This window comes from Triticum aestivum, chromosome 3B, assembly GCF_018294505.1.
Source record: "Triticum aestivum cultivar Chinese Spring chromosome 3B, IWGSC CS RefSeq v2.1, whole genome shotgun sequence".
Taxonomy (NCBI): Eukaryota; Viridiplantae; Streptophyta; class Magnoliopsida; order Poales; family Poaceae; genus Triticum; species Triticum aestivum.
The window spans coordinates 844543571-844565595 of record NC_057801.1 but is presented as its reverse complement, the minus strand read 5'-3'; the positions used below and the strand labels follow the sequence as shown (position 1 = coordinate 844565595).

At 45.0% G+C, this 22025-nt stretch overlaps 2 protein-coding genes and 2 long non-coding RNA genes across 4 annotated transcripts; all 4 read right to left on the bottom strand.

Moving 5' to 3' along the window:
- Positions 1–94: 94 nt before the first annotated feature.
- On the bottom strand, positions 95–2483 carry LOC123067055 (B3 domain-containing protein Os06g0194400-like). Its single transcript, XM_044490015.1, has 6 exons — positions 2196–2483; positions 1947–1987; positions 1670–1841; positions 1308–1514; positions 1094–1184; positions 95–341 (listed from the first exon to the last, which is right to left on the bottom strand). The coding sequence occupies exons 1-5, from the start codon at positions 2436–2438 to the stop codon at positions 1149–1151; spliced, it is 699 nt and encodes a 232-aa protein (XP_044345950.1). The 5' UTR covers positions 2439–2483; the 3' UTR covers positions 95–341; positions 1094–1148.
- A 3847-nt stretch (positions 2484–6330) lies between these two features.
- On the bottom strand, positions 6331–7812 carry LOC123072875 (uncharacterized). The gene is made up of 3 exons (XR_006435460.1): positions 7365–7812; positions 6983–7192; positions 6331–6891 (listed from the first exon to the last, which is right to left on the bottom strand). It is a non-coding gene; the product is annotated as an uncharacterized lncRNA (long non-coding RNA).
- Positions 7813–8820: 1008 nt separating this feature from the next.
- Positions 8821–12772, bottom strand: LOC123067054 (uncharacterized). The gene is made up of 8 exons (XR_006431510.1): positions 12233–12772; positions 12072–12127; positions 11768–11833; positions 11611–11690; positions 10390–10476; positions 10078–10143; positions 9723–9785; positions 8821–9260 (listed from the first exon to the last, which is right to left on the bottom strand). It is a non-coding gene; the product is annotated as an uncharacterized lncRNA (long non-coding RNA).
- Positions 12773–16315: 3543 nt separating this feature from the next.
- LOC123067053 (pectin acetylesterase 5) lies at positions 16316–19279 on the bottom strand. Its single transcript, XM_044490014.1, has 11 exons — positions 18934–19279; positions 18444–18576; positions 18246–18325; positions 18081–18170; positions 17827–17951; positions 17668–17728; positions 17352–17405; positions 17179–17256; positions 16987–17092; positions 16753–16898; positions 16316–16631 (listed from the first exon to the last, which is right to left on the bottom strand). The coding sequence occupies exons 1-11, from the start codon at positions 19225–19227 to the stop codon at positions 16521–16523; spliced, it is 1278 nt and encodes a 425-aa protein (XP_044345949.1). The 5' UTR covers positions 19228–19279; the 3' UTR covers positions 16316–16520.
- Between the last annotated feature and the right edge of the window lie 2746 nt (positions 19280–22025).

The window sequence follows — 22025 nt, the reverse complement described above, 5'->3', positions numbered from 1 at the left end:
TATTAACGATCCCAGTAAACAAAATGTAAATTTGGTTTACAAAGCAAGGCATTAAATTTTCAACTTGGTACCTGTAATATGAGTTTGTGGCCTTGGTTTACAAAGAAAAATAGAGGAAGTATGTCTGTATGATCATAGAAGCAAAAGGAATACCCAACTTATGTGTTCATGGATAGTAGGTTAAATGGGAAATCACGTAAAGTCGGATGGAAACAAGGATTGGGAAACATGAATTATTTACAAATGTCATCGGTTCCCATATAAAAGTCCAAACATAACTACCATGAGAATCCATGAACTTCTCAACTTGCAAACTCGTCGTCCAATTCCTTCAAGTAGACCTAATTGACAAAAACAAATAAAACTTGGTAAAAGGGAACAAGGTTAAGGTTAGACAATGCTAATAAATTATGTATGGTAGGAGAAAATAGTGAAGTGCGGAAGTAGATGACATCTAAGTGCTGGTGGTCATCAACAAATCGCAAACCAACACACTAAACATGTATAGAAAGCTACAAACTAGTAACCTAAAGCATCCCCCTCAGATATGACACGTTCATGGGCAGATATGAAGACTCAAAATGTAGAAAAAACTTGGTTGAGGAAATGTGGTCTTATCATTCTTTGAATCTGCAAACACAACAAGGTGTGTGTGGTAGACATTCCAATAACTTTCCTATGAAAATAAATATTGATGCACAAAACTACAGGTCAACTTGTAAAAGTGGAGTACACATTCCAGAGGCCCATATACCGGGCAAGCCAACAAAAGTAGAGTATTTCATAAGGCATCTAAGACATACTATACATACCCAAAAGAACTATATCAAATTAATTTTATAAACGCCCTAGCATCCCTGTAATTAACTAGTTTTGCAGAAATGAAAATTTTAGCCAACAGTTATTCTTTTCATGTTTACAACTAACGGCAATGCAGGACACAAAGTTACGGTGGGCAAAATCATACGGAAACAGAAGTTTCACGATTATACCAGCCATGTGGCTACTACACAACAAAAGGGCTTATAAATAAACTTTCAAAATACTCAATTCAAATTTTCAACAAATGCTGACAATAATATGAACAAATTACCTGCTCCCATGTGAATCTTCGAATCTCAGTATATCACACCCTCATCATTCGGCATTCATTTGTAGTAGGAACTTTGTCTGATAATGTAGACCTACATCATTTACATAACAACGGCTATATCAAAGGGCCGGGGTAATATGATTGAGCTTCAATCAAATATTTATAATATTCCAAATTAACAACGGAACGCATAATAACAAATAAGAAATCTCACATAGAAGGTATTCCACACGACCCACTCGAAGACCAAGCAGTCACCATCAACCAGGTTGTGGTCCAAGGCGAACCTTCTCCATCCGGCGCTGAGGCCCGTCTTAAGCGCGAGGTAGCGCGTTTTGTACTCGACGCCCTCCTCATCCTCCAGAGTGATGGTATCATCACTCCCCGGGAGATACAGGCCGCAGAAGTGCGACGGGAGGCCCTGGTCGTAATACAATTCAATGTCAGAGTTTCAGTAATACAATCATTAGAGTCAGAGAGACTTGTTTCAAAAAAAAAGAGTCAGAGAGACCGAGAAAGTTTCAGTAAGGGAAGCTAGTGAAGTGAATAATGCAAGAGGGAGTGGGGCTTAATTACGAGCCAGAAGCCTCCGGTGACATGAGACTGTTTCATGGGCTTGACAAAGCTGGGGTTGCCGCCGGGCACCAGCTTACGCAGCAGCTCCTGGGCCTCGGAGTTGGCATGGAGTCTGGCCTCGTCTGTGGCGTCCACTCGATTAATTATGTCACTCCTCGTGCTGCTCCCCCTCCTTAAAAACAATCAATCGATAAAGATAAGCTAGCTAGAGTGTGGTAAGTACGTATGCATCAAATCAAATCAAATCAAATGTTTCGGTGCATGGAGAGGAATGTACCTCCTAATCTTCTTCTTCTCTACCAAGGTTGGGTAGTCATCCTACATCCACGCATGACACCAAGTTAATTAATAGTAGAAGATGCATTGTTGGATTAGTAAGTGAATGAATGAAGGCAAACAAAAGTGGAAACCACGGGAGTACTCCCTCCGTTCGGAATTACTTGTCTCAGAAATGGATATATCTAGAACAAAAATACGTCTAGATACACCCATTTGTGCGACAAGTAATTCCGAACGGAGGGAGTACCTCGTAGCGGTACTTGGGCTGCTTGGGGAGGCTGGCCACACGGCTGGACTGCCGGACCGGGGCGTCCCGCGGCACCTGCTTCGGCTTCACAGACTTGGCCTCCAATCTGACCGGCGAGGGCTTGCGGCCGGCGGCCTCCCTGACGGCTGCGGAGAGCTGGTGCAGACCCAGCTCCTCCAGCTTGCGATCGTTCTCCTCCATCTGCCTCCGGCGCTGCTCCTCGTACGCGAGCGCTCCGGCCATTTCTTCTCTCGCTCTCTCTCGTTGCTGTTGGGGAGACGAACGCAACGCAACAGAATGAATGAATTGGAGGAGATGAGCTGCGGCGGCCTATAAATTGGGCGAGATTCAAAAGTTCAAACGTTCGAAATCACTTGCGCTTTCTCAGGGATTCCGTTGATGTGATCAGCACGCTTTATTTACGGCCAAGAAAGTTCGTCAGGGACCGATATTCGTTGCAAAATTCCAGAAACAAATCCCGCATATACAAAATCTAACGTACTCTTGCCATTTACACCCGCAAAAAAAAAAAAAAAACCGTACTCTTGCCATTTTATATTTTATTAGAAGAACATACAAGACGTAGTTCCACCCTAAACTTTTAGAAAACGAAACAAGTCTGTCTGATACGTGATAGAGATTTCTTATAGCTTCGCTTTCCACGTGACAACCATGCAGTTGGCGCATAGGCCGGATGACCAACCTGTAATTGACCGCAGGACCCTCCTAAATATTTTTTTTAGAACAGGACCCTCCTAAACTTAGGGACCACATATCTTAACCAAACCAAGTATTACAAATGACCTTGAAAAATAAAGTAAAATACATTGATGTATTCTACCTTCGGAACGAGCCAATGATGCGACTTTGGAAGCCGGCATGTCTAACATTACTAGGAATAGGAACCTACCCTGTTGCGGCTCCGCCGTGTTCCCTACCCTAGCCGCCGTCAGGAGCCAGGCGACTAGGGAGGCGAACTTCTTCCACCGATCTCCACCGGTGAGTGCGTTGGCCCCTCTCCCTCTGGCTGCTGCTCCGGCAGCAGGAGGGAGGGGGACCCCGTTCCTTCACTCTGTAGTTAGGGTTTTGATTTGTAGGTCGTGGTGCGCCGTTGTGGTGGTGGAAGCGGCGCCCAAACGAATAAATCTGCCTCAACTTTACTTCCACGCTGGCTGTGTCCTTCATGGCAACGTCTCGGAGTTGCTGGCATCGTATGTTTGTCGATCCTTCATATCGGCAGCGTAGAGTTCATGGATGGTGTCGGCGAGGGGGCGGCGACGACTCCATCAGGTGTGTCTCTCCTTCTGCTCTATCTCCGTTGCTGTGGCGTTGTCTCCGAGATCATGGTGGAGCAGGGAGGTTTTGTCATCTAAGAGTATACGCAGACGCTTGTCCACGCAAGTGACAATGGGAAGATGGTGCATCTTGTGCCGGGTTTGTGGTTGAACCAAAGAGCCACATATCCAAGAGCTGCAGGTTCCATTAAATCGTGCAGCCCTCACGCCGGCACCAGAGGGCGATCCGAAGTGACAGTGATAAGGTTGGAGGCTCCAACTGACAAGGGGATGCTGCCGCAGCAGCCCCTGTAAACGCTAGCTTCACCATCGAGAATGGATTTTCGGAATTGTGCATGCAAGCCGCAAACAGATAACGCGTGAAGCGGCGTACTTGAATCAGGTGTTATAACAACTAGTTGACCCGTTGCGCCAATGGCATAGAGACCTGCTGAAGACATATTGTCGATGAAAGTAGTTTCATGCTGCAAGAACCTTCAACTAAAGCCATGTTCGCGATGAAAATAGTTTCCTTTACTAAGGATAAGCCATGTATATACAGTCGGTTTAGTTGTGGTCTGCTAAATCCATGTGTGCCTTGAGAAAAAACATGGTTTAATTTGCAGTGCCTCACGTGTTTCAAGTATGAATAAGAACTACGAACTCTTTTTGTGCGATTCAAACACATTTCCAGAGTTTTTATTTCTTAGTACATGTTGTCTAAAGTAACATTTGCCCAGAGAGAGAGAAGCATACCCCTCTCTCATTATGATTATTATTAAAAGGTATTAAATTCAGAATAAACAATTTGATTTACTTGAAGCACTTGAAGAAAGAGAACTTAGACATACTTTTACGCAATGCTCATTTAACCCGTGAAGGACTACGCAATGCTCATTTAACCTGTGAAGGACAAAAATATTCCACCGTCTCTGAATGATGAACTGAACTAAATAAGAAATATATGCAGTAAATTCATTCAAAGTAAAAAAGGGATCTTACATCAAATAAGGCATTACAACAAACATGATGTTATCTTAGTAAAAGAAATTACATCATTAGAAGAGAAAAGGGAAGAAAACCAAACATGAGATTGAGATTAATACATCTAGGAGGAGGTCGTAGACATCACTATGATCATTTTGCGGCCTGGGGAGCAAGGATCCATGATTTTTATATGCCTTGTCCGGCTGCTGGAGTAGATGATATGGAAACGTCGTCTCTACCATCTCGATGGCTTAGACCCAGGGAGCCGGATGTTCATCTCGGCCCTCCCCAGCTTCTATCAATGGATTTTTATAGTCAGGGTTAAACACTAAGAGGCCCTATGCATGTTCAAATATGCGAGTAGCATATACAATACAAATCAAGAAAAAGAAAAGAGAAGACCACAAACATTACAAAAACGCAATTTTGACAAATTATCTCTATTGTAAAATTGAGGGAGTAACTCATTATTCGAGAGAACTGGCCATTGACAATTCAGTTACAATTATCAAACAAAACTGTAAATTGCTAACTTAATTACATCATTCTTCACATAAGTTTCTCACAGAGGAAATTTCTTGACTGGAAGGTCACATTTCAAGCCATTGCACTATAACCCTGTTGTCATTTAAATTGCAAATTAATCATCAATAATGCACAATAATTTATGACCCACAAACGATTTGGAGCCTAAGGAGGAGAAAATATCAATGCAAATAAATACACATGTAGTAAGATGCATTGCAATAGTCGTATTACTTGAATTTGTAAGCTGACCCGCAAAATCAGATCAATCATGCATAGTACACAAAAGAGACAAAACTTTAATCATAATTGGTGCTTAACCTTCTTGCTCCTGCTAATGATTTTTGCCATGAAGGCATCAAAGTAAGGGACGGAAGAACGGGACGACGCCTGCCGGAAGTTGCCGACGGGTGTTGACGGCCTGGCCAAGCCATCTCCCTCCATGATAGGTGGCAGTCGACGGAGAGGTGTAAATATGATGAGATGTGAAAATAAGCTCGAGCAAACTGACAAAGGCAGAATATAACATGGAAGTGTTGTTGTGAGTGCGAGCGCCTGTGGTCTCGTTATCCTTGCCGTACCAACGCCCCGAGATGGCCAACCTAACACGTATTTTGTCATGTATAGTTATTGTATTGATATTTTATCCAGTAGCGATGCCCCACATCTGACAACAACCAAAAGTTACGGCGTCAGTCAGGTCGCATGCGGCTCGGGAGGAAGGAAACAATACGATCCATCATCTTCAAGATTCTGTACTGACGGCATCTTGTCAGATCATTTATTCCGCGCGCACCGTTGCAGCTACCAATCTTCTCTGGTACACCTCGACACCTTCCCCCTTCCTCTATATTGCCTAAATCTCAGGCCACCGAGATCATCACCGGCCCCCAATACAGGCAACTTTCAAAACAGTGTGTAACAGTGCATGCGATTGTGTAATCGCCGATTCAGTCTCGGAGAAGACGGACGGAGCCATTTTAGTCCTGCTTTGCACCAAGATAGCAAGATGGATGGATGTTGAATAGTGTGATCAGGCAGGGGATAACTGCTTCAGGCCCGACTTGATGCAGCTTATCTATACTTTAGTACAGAAGAATCTGACTACACCTCAAAACTACAGCTCCATCACCTATGAGATTCTGTACTTGGGCGTATTCTGACTAATATGCATCCTGGATGCAACGGAGTTCAGGTCCAAACTACAGCTCAAAACAGTGCTACTTGATTCAGTACAATTCCATCTGCATAATGCTCACACGTTCAATGTACTTTCTGCAGAAGTATCCAATCATACACACAATCAATTTGACATTTCAGTATAGGAGAACACAAAATATCAGCTTCAGGGCATATGCATAACATAATTGGGATTAGCAGTTAAACTGCATGATGGATCTCACACGCCACATGATTTATCGGTACACATCAAATTCAGTATAGAGACAAAAAATTTAAGAATAAGCTACAGTCTTTTTTGCACCAGCCTACTGTCCCCATTTGCCCACATGAGTGCGTTTATCCTCCCCTCCTTATCGGCCTGCACATGATATGTGAAGTGAGGATCCTTTGAACCAAGCTCCGCAAACACCTCCATCGTTTAACTAACATCATCAGCCGCTTGCTCGCGGATTATTTTGCCACACAAGCTCCTTGAAGCTCTTTTTGTGAAAGGCACATTCTCCGTCGACCCAAAGAAACTGCCTAATGTTGTGCACTTTAGCAAGGTTCAAATTGTCCTGCCTCAAATTCTTCATCAAATACCTGTTGTACACGTTGATGTGCTTGTGCGATCGTCAGTGTATCGTCTGCGCATACGTGCCAGGCAATGAATGGTTCAGACTGCAGCAGCCTTATCAGAGTAGGGCACTAATGCTGGCAAGACCAGTATTATCCACAATAGATTTCCACTGCAACCACAATTTAACGACAAATGAGACGATGAACATGTTAGTGAAACAACCAGCTCATAAAGAAAGAATTGAAACCAGATTCACATACCGTCCTCTCGACATTCAGACAGCTTTTAGCATATCGAATGCCAAATCCTTTCTCCCATAAATACAGATTGTAAAAATCGTATGCTTCAAAGCTTCGGCACAATGGCGTTGTCTCCAATATCTGAAGCAAATCCACGTATTGCCCTCTCCATGACAGTAGTTCGATTAGGACATTTGGCTCCTACCAGGGGAGGCAGCACCAATCCTCACTCTGCTTGCACAAAACAGAATTTATATCTTCAGTGCAGCTGATACTATACACAGTACTATCATATATTGATTATTTAAGCACATCAAACCATATGGCCAAAGCTGCTAACAAGTTCCATCAAAGGATTAATCAACATTGTTAGTACTATCAGTACAAGACCCATAAGCCATACCTATCTGAACCTAATTCAAAAATGACTGAGCATTATGTTGTTTGTACTATCCTGTGTGTACAAAATGAGTCTTCCAATTATTCAGCTGCTGTCCTATGAATTATTCAGGAGCCTCCCCCTTCTGGGTTCGCTGTTGAACGAAATCAAAAAAATTCAGAAATAGCACGACGAATCCATAAGCTTCCAAGCTATTCTAAATATGACAAGAACTCTAATCAGGATTATGATTCAGAGCTTGGGGACTGAACTTCACAATCTTCAACCGACCAACACTAATATTGCTACAATTTTTAAGCTGAAGAGTTACTACTTTTTTCTGATGATTTTACTAATTTCCATTTCAGAAGTAACCAACCACTTTTCACTTAGGTTAAAAAAAAACCACATTTCACTTTTCCTAGCTATTCTAAATATGACGAATTACGTACCGTTGTGTCCATCTGCTCAATTGACCACTACTACAAAAAAGGCTATAGATGGAATGGCCACTAATGACGCACCTGTCATGTGGTGCGCCATTATTATATTCTAATGGCGCACCATGTCTTGGTGCGCCATTAGTAATATATTACTAATGGCGCACCTGGTGTGTGGTGCGATATTAGTAGTTTAAAAAAAACATAAAAAAAATTGTTACTAATGGCGCACCGTTGTATAGTGCACCATTACTAGTTGACATAGTAATGGCGCACCACATCCGCCGTGCGTCATTAGTAGTTTTGAAAAAAAAGTAAAAAATTTTAAAAAATATTTGTTAGTAATGGACTAGTAATGGCGCACTGTCCACTGGTGCGCCATTACTAAGTTTTTTTCAAAAAAAATTCAAAAAAAATCATTTTTTTATTTTTTTTCAAAACTAGTAATGGTGCACCGTGGGTAACTAGTAATGGCACACCACCCCACGGTGCGCCATTACTAACTTGGCCCAACACCGAATGCACCCCCTGGACCGCCTTTTCAGTTTTAAAAAAAATAAAAGAAAATGATGGAAATGTAAAAAAAATAAAAGAAAATAAGTTTCCCATGTGATATGTGGTCTAGTTGTTGGGAAAATTTACAAATATGAATTTCGACTTTATTTGCAAAATCTCTCTGGAAATTTGTAAAATGGGCATAACTTTTGCATACGAACTCGGATTAAAAAGTTTTTTATATGAAAAATCATCTACTCGAAAAGTTACATCCGGGGCTTTCGAGATCTAGAGGCAAAAAAATTCAAAAAAATTCAAACTTACTAGTGGCGCACCGTGGATGTGGTGCGCCACTAGTAACAGGAATTTTTTTTGGTTTTGAATATATTATTTTTGATTTTTTTTTCAAAAAATGATACGTAATATGACCGGGAAGTTTGAAATATTTTTCAAAATTTCATTAGTCATGAACATGAACAAAGTCCTAGACAACAACAAGGTATAATAGGATTGATATGCTAGATATATCAACAAGTGCCTGTGAAGTGAGTTGTTGCTGGGGTTGAATAGAACTCTGAAGTTAAGCGTGCGTGAAATTTGAAAAAAAAATTGTTACTAATGGCGCACTTCTATGTGGTGCGCCATTATCCTGGGAGGAATTCTAACGGCGCACTGTGGGCAATTCTAACGGCGCACTACGTGGTGCACCATTAGAACACCAGATACTAATGGCGCACCAGTGGTGCACCATTAGAATTTAATTCTAATGGCGTGATGCTAGTGGCGCACCAGTAGTGCGCCATTAGAAGGCAAAACTGGTGCGCCACTAGCATGCCTTTTCCTAGTAGTGGACTGCTCCGAAGTTAGCGGGGAAGCTTCAGTTTCGCATCTGCCGCCCCTTGCGCCGCACAGATCTGCCTCATGGCGCTGCCCGACCACACTCTGAGTCTTGGCTGCTTGATCCATCCCATTGTGGTCGTCGGTGCTAATAGAAAGTTAGATAAAAATTGTGAACAAAAATTAGTAAAAACCCCTCTTCTGGACAAAGTAAAATAAGAACCTCTGCTAATCTAATGTACATCCATGCAACCAAAACTCTAAGAAATACTCATAGCAACACTGATCAACAGTTCTTGAAAGACATTCCAGATTTTTGAACAACTACAGGCCATTAAGTATTAACGATATCCAGAAGTTGTAAGCTCATGGTACTCCTACTATCTCACGACTAACTATATCCGAGCATTTATTCATAGATCATGCATACTTATACTATTTTTATGTACAGAATCATGATATATCTTTGTTAAATCAATTCCAATGCATGCACATGCACAAGTCTGAACTAAACAACCATATATGATGCATGAATTAAACGTAAACCAGCCAAGCCCCATGTAAATAAAATACTGAATTTGTAAATTGATGAGTGAGAGAATTAACTAACCAATAGTTCTGTACTTCAGCAAGATATAGATGACAACATTCTATGAAAAGAAATCACACTGTCCTACAGAGCACAATCAAACCATTCCCGGTTCAGTTTAGTATAGAAGTACTACACTACTAAAGGAGAGCTAGTTCGCACATAGGAACAAAATAAGATCAATCACGCAGGGTCCAACATTCATATAGATAAACAAATATCTATGCAACATCACGACACTTGCAAGGTAACTGTAAAGCATGCACATGGCACATCATATAACTATCCGAAACTTAAACGACTTCTATTTCTGATTTAAAACTGAATCTAGTTGTAAATATGTTACAACATTCAATGAAGATTGCCGATTCTATACCTCAGATGTACCAGAAGCTGTGTCCATTTTACTCTGCTCATGTTTCTATAAAAAAATTATATGGCTCTGAAAAGAAAAATAGCAACGTTGAATGAATATTTTGGAAGTTTATCATACAAATCATGTAAATAAGGACATTTAAAAGATTCTAAGCTTGCAATAATCTTTCAGCCCAAAATCACCATCTGGATGCAAATAAGCATGAACATAGAAAGCGACAGTCAGTTAGGCACATGAAACAGCGAGCTTCACAAGAAGTTTACGGCATGCTCGTAAGCACAAACACCGAGGAAGTGGTAGTCAGTTAGGCACCTGAATAAAATCAAGCTTCACAAGAAGTTTCTATGTGCGAAATGTCTCTGAGCATCACACAATCATGTGTAAAAGCATCTTATGATCCTGCAATCAACAATGTGAGCTTATTCAGCAGATTGCATCAAAACCTTTCTCAGTGATTAATAGGCTGGACAGAGCAATTGCCAAAGGTAGCACTTATGCATAAAGGGAAATAAATGGAGGAAAATGACATGAATTTCTTTAGCCTGAGCGAACACTACAAACAAATTCCAATAACACATAGCAGTAAATGGTCCACATGGGAGCTTCATTAGGCAAGCAACCTAGCTAACAAATATTTGTTGCGTCCCTACTATGTGGTCGTACATGAAGAATCAAGAACACACGTGCAAAAAACTAGTTCTAACCAAGGTTTTGGTTACCAGTCGAAATTTTGAGATTTCCCATGGTTACCGCGTATTTCCGCGCCCCTCGGTAAATCCACGTACCAAGCAAAAAATACCAGTTTTTTGAATTTTTTGAATTTAAACACTCGATTTGTAGTAAAGTACGTAGGATCTAATTAATGCCATGAGAGTTGGTTCTGGCGTGTTGGTAGCAACCTACTTCCTGTTTTGAGAGGTCTCTGGTTCAAATGTTCGTTTATTAACTTATTTGAATTCAAAATTCAACTATAAATTCGTTCGAAATATTCTCGGTATTTATCGGTATTTCTAGGTAACCGTGGTAACCGCGTTTACCAGTCCCCCTCGGTAAAAATGCCTCATTCGGTAACCAAAACCTTGGTTCTAACTGAATTTAACTTTCTAACAGAATTTAACTTTCAGTTGGCATTTATCTCTCATGGTAGTTTCCATTTTTTTTATAGAGAAGCAAGATAGAGGAGAGCCAAGTAGAGAGGAGGCCGTGGTGACCAAGGAAACCTAAAATTCTTGACTGAACAAAAAGACATAAGTTGGGGAGAAATTTAGGTCGGTAGACTGCTGAGCTCCTGCATATGCATGATTTTACAAATGTGATACTAATAAACTATATGTTTCCTAATTTCATAGTTTAGAACCCACCAAAACAGAATAAAAGAAATGCACATATAGTAGGCTGTAAATTCGGTTATAACAAACCAAAAATAACACGCACTAAAGTAACAAACAAAATATTGGACCACCTGGGGTTTCTATCACAGAATTATACCAAGGTTGAACAAAGATTTCAGTTCAAGGTGAGTCCCATGAGAACCTTTTCATACTCTGTTGGCTTTCTTCTAAATCCATGACCAACAAAGATGGCCTTGGTTACCATTATCTTCCATTGCTTGGCTGCAGAACGAAAAAATTATCAGCTAAACTATCCGGCTCGGTGCAGAAGAAATACTATATATATTCAGTGCGAGCACCTTCATCCCATATCTTCATTTTCCGACCTTCCATGTCTCTGCCGCGAGCTCAAGCTATACATGAAACTGGAAAACATAATATTATCCTTCCACTCAGAAGTTATGCTTCTTCAGCATTGAAACAGGAACCCACTAAGACTGTGTTCGGTTGACAGGGAATTGAAAGGGGTTTGATAGGGATTGAAGTGGATTGAATCCCCTGTAAGTCAAATCCCGTCCAAATCCCATTCCCCTCCAATCCCCTTCAGGCAGGGTGTAACCGAACAAGGCCTAAAGATTTCGCATGTCATGTAAAAGGACTGACCTGTAGGTCGGCTCCCTTGCATATTTCACTAGTAGGAATCAATCCCCAACGCAAACCTAAAAAATAGGAAGAGATGAATTAGAGGGGTTCATCCAGCACAGAAATAGGGCGGGGGAGAGATAGTGGATAGATCAAGGGAAGAAGGAGGGGAGGGGAAGTACCTGCGCGTAGTGGTGGTGGGGGGCGACTCGCCCTCCCCTCCCCGTCATCCTCCCGGTCCGTGGACCAGTGGTCGCCCCGCCGCGGCCTCCACCTCCAGCTTCCCGGCCTCCGGATCCATCCCTCGTCGCCTCTGACGGAGACCACATCAACGAGGGCTCACGCCCTCCTCCCTTGCCTGCCCCTCGAGCTCACCCTCTCCTTCTCCGCCACCTGGGTCAGTGAGCCCGGAGGGGAAGGCTCAGTGAGAGCACGGGGATGGCTCGGTCGGGGTGGTGGTGGCAGCGAGAGAAAGGACGCCGGCGACGCAGCGAGCATCCCGTGCTTCACTTGTGCCGAGGACGATGGTGACGGCGCCGGACGTCTTGTGCAGTCGTCTCCTTGAGATGGAGATGGATGAGGTGGAGCTCGAGCTGGTCGCGTTGTGGAGGGAGAGGCGGCGTAGCAGCCGGAGCAGAGGAGGGATGAGGAGAACCGAGGGACGAGCGAGCGGGGAACGAAGCGCAAGGAGACCTAGGGTTGTGTGGCGGCTGGTGCGGGGGTGAGACGAGAGGACGGGGGATTGGGTGCGGAGCGCGCGGTGCGGATTGGGCAAAACGCCCTGCACGCGAAAACAGGCAACTCAGCCAACCAGCGCACCGCGCGAGCCCACCCGTCATTGGACAATGAAAACGACTGCAAGGTGAAAAATAGTTTTAACCGGTGTGAAGATCCGATGGCTCAAATGCGACAGAATGCAGATCCGATGGCCAACGAAGCTTCAAATCAGGGTGAGCCTTCTGGAGATGAGTTGGCTAGCTTCTGTTTTGTTTTAAATGCATAGGCGAACTTATAATTGTAGATACAACTCTTAACACACTTTAAACATGGCCTCACACAAAAAAACGGGCACAACAAATTAGCTTGCATGCTTACGCCATGTGAACCTCATAAATAAATATAAACTCTTAGAATTATTGATGCATTTTTTGCTATGGATCCAACCGTAAACTTAGCATCGGATCGTTTAGTTATTTGCTACAACTTACTTCATGTCAAGTATATGTTCCTTGGACCATGAGATCATGTCACTCCCGGATACCGAAGGAATATTTTGTGTGCCATCAAACGTCACTTCATAACTGGGCAATCATAAAGGTTCTCTACATGTATCCCCAAAGGTGTCTGTTGGGTTACATGGATCGAGACTGAGATTTGTCACTCCGTGTGACGGGGAGATATCTCTGGGCCCTCTCAGTAATATAACATCACAAGAAGCTTCATGTGACTAATGAGTTTAGTCACAAGATCTTGTATTGCGGAATGAGTAAAGAGACTTGTCAGTAACAAGATTTGACTAGGTATGGAGATATCGACGATCGAATCTCGGGCAAGTAACATATCACCGGACAAAGGGAATTTCATACGGGATTAACTGAATTCTCGACTCGTGGTTCAACTGATAAAGATCTTCGTTAAATATGTAGGAATCAATATGGGCATCCATGTCCCGCTATTGGTTATTGACCAAAGAGGAGTCTCGGTCATGTCTGCATGTTCTGAACCCGTAGGAGGGTCACACGGTTAGCATTTGATAACGCTAGGGTAGTAATGAGATATTAATAGCGGAAAGTCCGAAGGTTATTCAAAGTCCCGGATGGGATCCAAGATATCACGAGGAGCTCCAAAATGGTTCGGAGGTAAAGATTTATATATGGGTAGTCCTGTTTTGGCTACCGGAAAAGTTCGGGGCATGTCGGCAAGTGTACCGAAGGATTCCGGGAGTCCATTGCCGGGGGAGGGGGGGAGTGGGTCCGCTAGCCCCGGGACCCATGTGGGCTGGGGGGGGGGCGCCCTGCCCTAGTTGGGCCAGGCGCACCAACCCCCCAACAAGCCCATGAGCCAAAGGGGTACAAACCCTAGGTGTGGGAGCCCCCCCCCCCCTTGGCTTGGGGGAAAGCCTCCCCCTAGGGCCGCCCCATCCCTTGGAGGAGGGACTAGGGCGGCGCCCCCTCCCCCTCACCCCTATATATAGTGGGGAGGGGCACGGGCGGTTGCACTCCTTCACCCTGGCTCTCCGTCTATCCCAACTGCTCCCACCTTTCTTTGATACACGCTTAGCGAAGCTCTGCCGGAATTCCGCTGCTGCTACTACCACCATATCGCCATGCTGGTCCCGATCTCATCTACCTCCTCTCCCTCTCTTGATGGATCAAGAAGGAGAGGATGCCATCGAGCTGAACGTGTGCTAATCTCGGAGGTGCAACCTGTTCAACACTAGACCGTGATTGGATTGTGAAGAGTACGACTAGCGTTACGTACGCTAACACTTTCGGTCTACAAGGGTATGTAGATACACTTCCCTCTAGTTTCTATGCATCTCCTACATTAGATCTTGGGTGTTTGTAGGAAATTTTTTGTTTTTCATGCTTCGTTCCCCATCACCAACATCATTGACAACAACCCCCATCAAAGAATATCCACCGTTTACGGCTAGGACCATTGGGGTCTCTAATCCCAATTGCTCCCCTAGCTTTTGTCTCTCAGTGTCAGTGTCGGCCCAGCAGAGTGCTTTCGCCGTTGGTGTTCTTTCTGATCTCAATGCATTTCACTAAAGCTTTTGCCTATAGCGTTATGCCTCGCCACCTCTGACCCAAGGTAGGGCCTAGGCCGATGCGAAGCTTGTGAGATCAATCCTTGCATTCAACAGTGGAAAACCTCGTGAACGAGATCAAGAGGAACAAAAGGACACAATAGCCACACCGCCATGCTGGACTACCTGCAACGGTGTTGGCACAACCACCACCACTGCAACAAAGGCACAAACAAGCCACAACACTGCTCGCGCACCACTGCATTGACCCGCGAATAGCAAAACGCAGATGCGCCATGGCTGAGGTCCACGCTGCGCATATCCAAAGAGTGAGGAACATGTCTTGCACGACCGGAGGCATGACCACATGCACCATAAGGAGGCACACAACCCAAGTTGCCCGCTGTTCCAATTGACACCACGCCGGTAGGAACACAACACAACACCAACATCAGATCCGACCGTCACGTTCACATGACAATAGGTGATCGCCATCATTGAGAGAAGCCAGGGGCCACCACCCCTCATCTCGAGCTTCATCGAGCTCCACACGCTAGATCTAGCCGTGTCTATGGCGACACTACTCACAGAGCAGCCGGCCCCAGGGCCCAAATCGAGCATGGATGAACCCAACCAAGCACGCGAGCAAACACCATGCAGTCGCCCTGCCAACCATGCGACAGAGAAAGGCCAGCGCAACCATAGACCCGTCAAACCACGGTGATGGCCTGCGACAACCGGATCCGGGCACAAGGCCCCAATCTAGTACGACACAACACACCACCAAGACTCCACCACGAGGAGAAGGGAATGATGAGGTCGCCACCCCAATGCACCCAAGCCGATGAGGTCTCAGACACCGCCTCAACCGAGGAAGACGAAGACCGGCGCGAACATCCCCAGCCACGGTTAGGAGATGGGGACCACCACCGCCGCCGGGGTACATAGGCAGGGGACATCGGCGAAAGGACGGGGCCAGAGGAGGGTGGTATGGTGGTGCTAGGTAATGTGCCCCTGGTGATGGTGTCTTGGACTATGGGTACTCACCGCGTCATCTCCTGGCCAGTGGGTCGGGCCGAGGATCCCCATGGTGGTTCACTAATGGGTCGCACCCATAAGAGGATTCCCGTAGGCTTGGCGCGCGCTCCAAGATCAGAAGTCATGTACACCATGATCTACTAAAAACGTAGCCGACATATCTGTAACCCTAGACCTCTAGACACCTATATAAACCAAGGGGTAGGGCACGTAGAGGCCATAGATGATCTTGTGGTAGAAACACTTGTACTCTGTACTCCATCCACAATCAATAAAATCCAATGCAGAACGTAGGGTATTATCACTTTGAGGTAGCCTGAATCTGAGTAAAAACCTTGTGTCTCTTGTTACCATCGTACTTACACTAGCAGCTCGGAACCCCCTACCCGAGATTCGCCAAAATCAACTCCGACACCCGGTGTCGGGAGCGACACAAGGGAAAGGGGAGTGTGTTACCCCTGTGTGATGAAACAAATTTAGGGATGAGGAAGATCTATTCCAAATATTTATAACCTCAGTTTTTCGCACAAATATGAACTTTTTACTTGACGCATTGTCATTAGTATACTTATTTTCATTCTAAATTGACACTAGCTCTCACTATGATGGACATCACAAGAGAATGCTATCTGCATTTTCCCTCATTGACATAATTAATCTCGACACGGTCTAATAATAACTTATGGAGGCAACTGTCCACTGCATGTTGGGTTGCATGGATACTCGCAGTCTATCTCTTTCACTCCATGGCTCCTTCCATGGTACCAATCTCCTGCGGCCTCTGCAATGGTCTGCTCGACAAAATTGTGATAATCCAAGTAACAACATGGTGAATCAGATGCCGCAGATTCCTCGCAGAAGAAATAGATGACATAGATAATGTGTTTTACGTTAGAATTTGTAATTCCCTACCTTATTTCCAAGCCTCGGGGAGATTTCTGAGTTCCAAGAGATGCCATATAGGGATTGGCAGTGAGTGAAGCATGAATCGACGAACAATCCCCAGTCCTCCTTATCTTCGACAACATTCAATGCACCCAGCATTGCGTTCCTAAAGCCTATTGACACGGAAGCTGAATATTCAGTGTTTCATTGCACGGAAAAGGAATTGGTATTGAGTGAGAGAGGAAAAATAAACGGAATGACCATCAAGGACTTTGATTTGTGTGGAATTGCAGTTCCGGATATTATCCTTGCAACTCGACCACGACTTATCAGGAGCCGATGAAACTGGTACAAGGACATTTCGTATCTGTGGCAAAGAGTCATTGATAAAACAGTAAGAACTTTAAAAGAGAAGTTGGAAGAAGAGCAAGAAGAAAAAACATTCCAAATTACCTGCCATGAATCATACGCAGAGTTGAGAATAAACATGGGAGTCCTGATGCTCTTAATAAGCTCCGCGGGGAAGAAACACTAGGAGCAACATTATTTCAGTTAACGAACTGACTGACATAATCTATTACAGGAGCAAGTATGGCAAGAAAATCAAACTGCAGAATGGAAACTACCTCGGTTGGCTCCTTGTTGGCAAGGCAGTCCTTGGGCAACACTTCTCTAACATTCTGAAATAAATTTATCAAACAAAGGATAAAAAATACCTCAATAGCGTTTAGTACAAAGTGGCACTAATCACATGGACGGAAAAATATTGCAGTGTTTGTTGATTGTGGCACAAGACTACGCACTTGAAAAATCAGAGTTCTATAAAGCCTTTTCTGGTATTCAAATTTTACAGAAGTGCAAAAAGGACTACAAGATGACCACAAGGCTTGATTATGAAATAAGGCATGTCTTTTAAAGTTTGAAGCATGTCCAACAGCTAACCTGCAGGTGAACAACGCCATCATAGACAGACCAAAAGGACCTTTTCCCAGAAATATCCATTCTGTTGAAGAAAAAGGTACTTTAGTTCAAGTGCACTGAAATCATCACGGTTGGGACAATCTTTAGCTGGTGGATCACATTTGTTTTCAAGAGTCTTACACGTCAAGAAAAAACCCAGCATCAGCAAGGCATTTAACTGAAACATCGCGAGAAAACCGTGCACTGAAATCATCGCAATGCAGTATCGTGGCTAGGCCACCAGCAGAACAGCCTGTAAGGAGGGCCTGAAATGGGTAGAAAAATGAGGAATGCTGTTCACAACTAAATAATCAATGGTTGTTGCTGAAATTAACAGAGTAATTTACTGTCGGTTCATGTTGAAAACTATACGAACTTTGTAAGTTAAGTATGACCTGTGTAGCATTGGCAAGTCCTTTTTCCATGAGTTCGTCGATAACCGCTTGGTAGATGCGCAATCCTCTAAAGTGAAGTGTGCTTCCATCCTACATCATCATGAAACAGAACATTACTTGAAGCAACCAAGATAGCGACATCAGACCAGAACTTAGAAATTTCACCTGTGCTCGACCTTCCGCGTCCCCCGAAAACGACGCCCCATCACAATACCGCACAAACACTTTGTTCCAGTTGTAGAAATCTGATTACACGCTGATCAAAGTTAGTGGGGAAGACATATCAAACAGGTAAAAGAAGTACGATTATGCAAACAAACAGGAAAATAATGATGGAACAAATAGATAGGCACAAGGGATTACCAGGATTTTGCAGCTGATCACTGCCGAGGATCCCAGCACCGGCGAACCGCATCGGTTTCATGAAGTTGGACGAACCGAGCCCGTACATTCTGCGGTTGGAACAGTCCTTGGTTGTGCTGCACCAGCCGCCACCCTGGGTTGTTTGTAATTGAAAATAGACAGGTCAGTCAACTAATTGCCCTACCTTGAGTCTACCTGCTTAACATCCCCATCATGTAGAAGGCATCTTTTGATACACAAATTAACATTGAAAAGGCATCTCCTTGTTGGTGGCAACAGAAATTAGGGCCCGGGTCTCTATCTCGAACTATACTTTGGTTATGAAAATTGTACTTTTTTGGTTATCAAAAGTGTATTTTGTGAAAGATCATCCACTAAGAAAAATAAAATAGCAACGGGTCAAGGATGGATGAATCGTGATCATAAGAAGCAACGGCTGATTCATGGATCAACGGGTGGGAAGATAGACAGTGCGTATGGTAGGACGAACCTCTAGATGGATGAGCCAGCGGTTGGATCCGTCGCCGGAGCCTCTCTGCAGGTGGTACCCAGGCGGGGTCCCGTCCAAGCACAGTGCTCCCTTCTCCTGCGCGCCGGCGAGCAGGGTCAGCGGGACGGTCTCCGGCGGCGGCACGCGGAAAAGCGGCGGACGGAGACGGCCGGAGGCGGACAGCAGCAGCAGTATCAGGAGCGCCGCGGGGAGCCCCCACGCGAGCCAGCCCGGCGGACGCCGGCGCTGCTCTGGGGGCTGGAGGAGGAGCGGCTCGGTTGTCCCCAGCGCCATGGGCGTCGCGTCGCCGGTAAGAGAGAGAGAGAGAAATGGTTTGGTTCCGGTGTCTGTTGCTTCCTCTAAAATAGTACTCCAGTATTGTTGTAGGCAGCGAGGTGAGGTCTCGTGCACTCCACTCACCACCCGTCCTCTCGTAAGTTGGCGCGAAGCAAAATAATTGCTGAGATACCCGCCAAATCTTGGAGCTGAAAAGAGCTTTGCTACTAGCCTACTACCATTTGGTGCAAGCAATGGTACCTTCTGCGGTTTTGCTAAATCCAAGTGGCCTCGGATAGGTTTTCCTCACGTATGAATCGATGTCTTCACGTGGATTGAGATTCTCTCGATGGATATTAAGATTGACACTCGATGGATATCAAGATTAGATCAGAGGGATAGCACCACTACGTCATCCCAATGTTTTTTTTAATAAAAATTAGTACTACATACCAACGTCTTTTGGGCTGTTCCCTCATTTTCCATTCTCAACTTACAATGCTAGAAATTTCTCACTTTTTTTCGAAGCAAATAACTATGAATTATTTTTTCTTAACAAGTGTATGAATTGATAAAATAAGACCTCTTCATTCTGGGAAATTTCTCATGCTTATTTGGTGCTTCAACTTTAAGACAACACTATCCAACCAACAAACTAACAGAGGTGATTGGAAAAAAGGCTGAAGCCTACCCCCCCCCCCCCCAGCGGCCGCCCCGGGTGACTCTGGAGGCCACCAACGCCATCACCGAAAACAGCCCCTCCACGACTACCTCGTCGCCACCAGAGCAGTCCGTCCGATGGCAGATGGCGGCGGCGGGGCAACTTTCTCTAGTGTTTTTTTCTCTCTCCCGCCCACGTCATCTGCTCCCTGTCAGCTGTCCAGCTCCTCACCGGTGGATCTCGCAACTCCGACTCCAGATCCAACCATGGTGGTATGCTGCTGAGCGGTTCCCTGGCTTGGCATCTTCGACAGCTTTTCAACAACGGTTGCAACTCAACGAGGCTGAAGGTTGCGCCTCCTCTCCAGTCTACCTGCAGGCTGGCCTCGATGATGCCAACATTTTCAACGTCCGCGCATCCAAATCTCCATGGGCCCTGACTCTTGACGCCACTGTGCCATCCATGAAATTCCCCCCAAACCGCTAGTGGTGACGCTCCTCCATGCTTCCCCACCATCTGTGTGTGCTAGTGGACGTGGCATTGTTGACGATAGCACGCAGATCCGCTACATGCTTGGTGATGCCCAGTTTTGGCGCAAGGCGTGGCAGCAAGTACTCGCCAGATCCGGCCAACACGTGGCAATAGCAATACTAATGTTGTCATGGTTATGTGGGTTTGCACTAGCTATGGGCAAAAATTGTGCATCAACCTGTCGATCTCTCCAGCAAATGTGTCTATGGATGTCATTTCCTCGTGGATGCATTGTCTTGGAGCCATTGCACCGACAAATTTCTTTTCTCATTCTATCCACATGAAAACCTATGATGGGTTTTGCCATATTAGGTGATGGTGGTTTATTCGGCATCACTTCTTTCTTGGAGGCACCATGTTGGAGAACCAAACAACTTCTTTCGTTGTTCCGTGTGGTTGAAGGTGCGAACGACCAGGGGTCGATGGTTGTGTGTGTCATTGGGGCCTAGCAATGACACTACTTGGTGTTGTGAATCTTCCATCTGCTACCCCTTTTGTCCTCCTTCGGCAGATCGATCGGTGTCATAGTGTTGCCGTCTACTACTATCGTGATGCTTTTCTGCTCCAAAACATGCGGAACTCCACTTCATGCTATGTGAGCTTCCTACAACTCAATGTTTGTTTTGCTTCTTGGGTCCTTTGTCGTTGACAACTTCTTGTTGTGTGTGACCTTCATTTACACTCCACCAATGACAATGACCATCCTTGGTTGAGGTATTTACACTCCACCAATGACAATGACCATCCTTCTTTGAGAGCATATATGTTGCTCCTTTCTCCATGCATGTGATGAGCCAGAGTCTTCTCTCATCGTCTCCCTCATTTGGCACATGAAATGACCACCCTAATGTTGAGAGTTAGATGGATCGGGGGTCTGGTGATGGTGCAGCTCCTTGATGATGGTACCTTGCATTATCCTATGTTGGTGGTTTCGACATTGCTACTGTTGAAGCTCTCACCTCTGCATTGTCTTCTCACACCATGTTCTGCCTAGAACGCCTCCTCTTTTGCTTGTGGCGCCTTTTACATGCTCATGATACAACCGGTGTTGCATCACACAACCACCCTTATGTAGGGGAACACAGCAGAAAACAAAAAAATTTCGACCTACGCACCAGCCCAAGACCACTACGGAGACTGCATACATGGTTTGATCTTATTCGTTACCGACTCGTAGCGCAGCGGGAAGTAGAGTCGATGACGAACGGCGGTGCAGATCCCCGCAGCTAGGATTTACAACCTCCCAACCGCGAGGATGTATACCCTCATCCGCCCCACGGACAGCCCTCCGGGAGGCAGTCGGACAGTCACTCGGACGGTGTCGCGGACAGCCCTTCGGGAGGACCCTCAAGACTCGGACGGTCACTCGGACAGCCCTTCGGGAGGACCATCGAAACTCGAACGGTCACTCGGACAGCCCTTCGGGAGGCACTCACGAACTAAGACCGAAACTACGATCTCTCTACAGAGTTGCACACATACGGTGTCATCTATCCGGCAGGGCTTCGCCGTCCAGAACTAGTTCCTGCCGGAACCCAGACAGCCTTGCGGCTCTACGAAACTCTTTTCATGGGAGGGAGAGAAGAAGCCAGATCATGCATGGCACTTGTATGTGAGAAGGGAT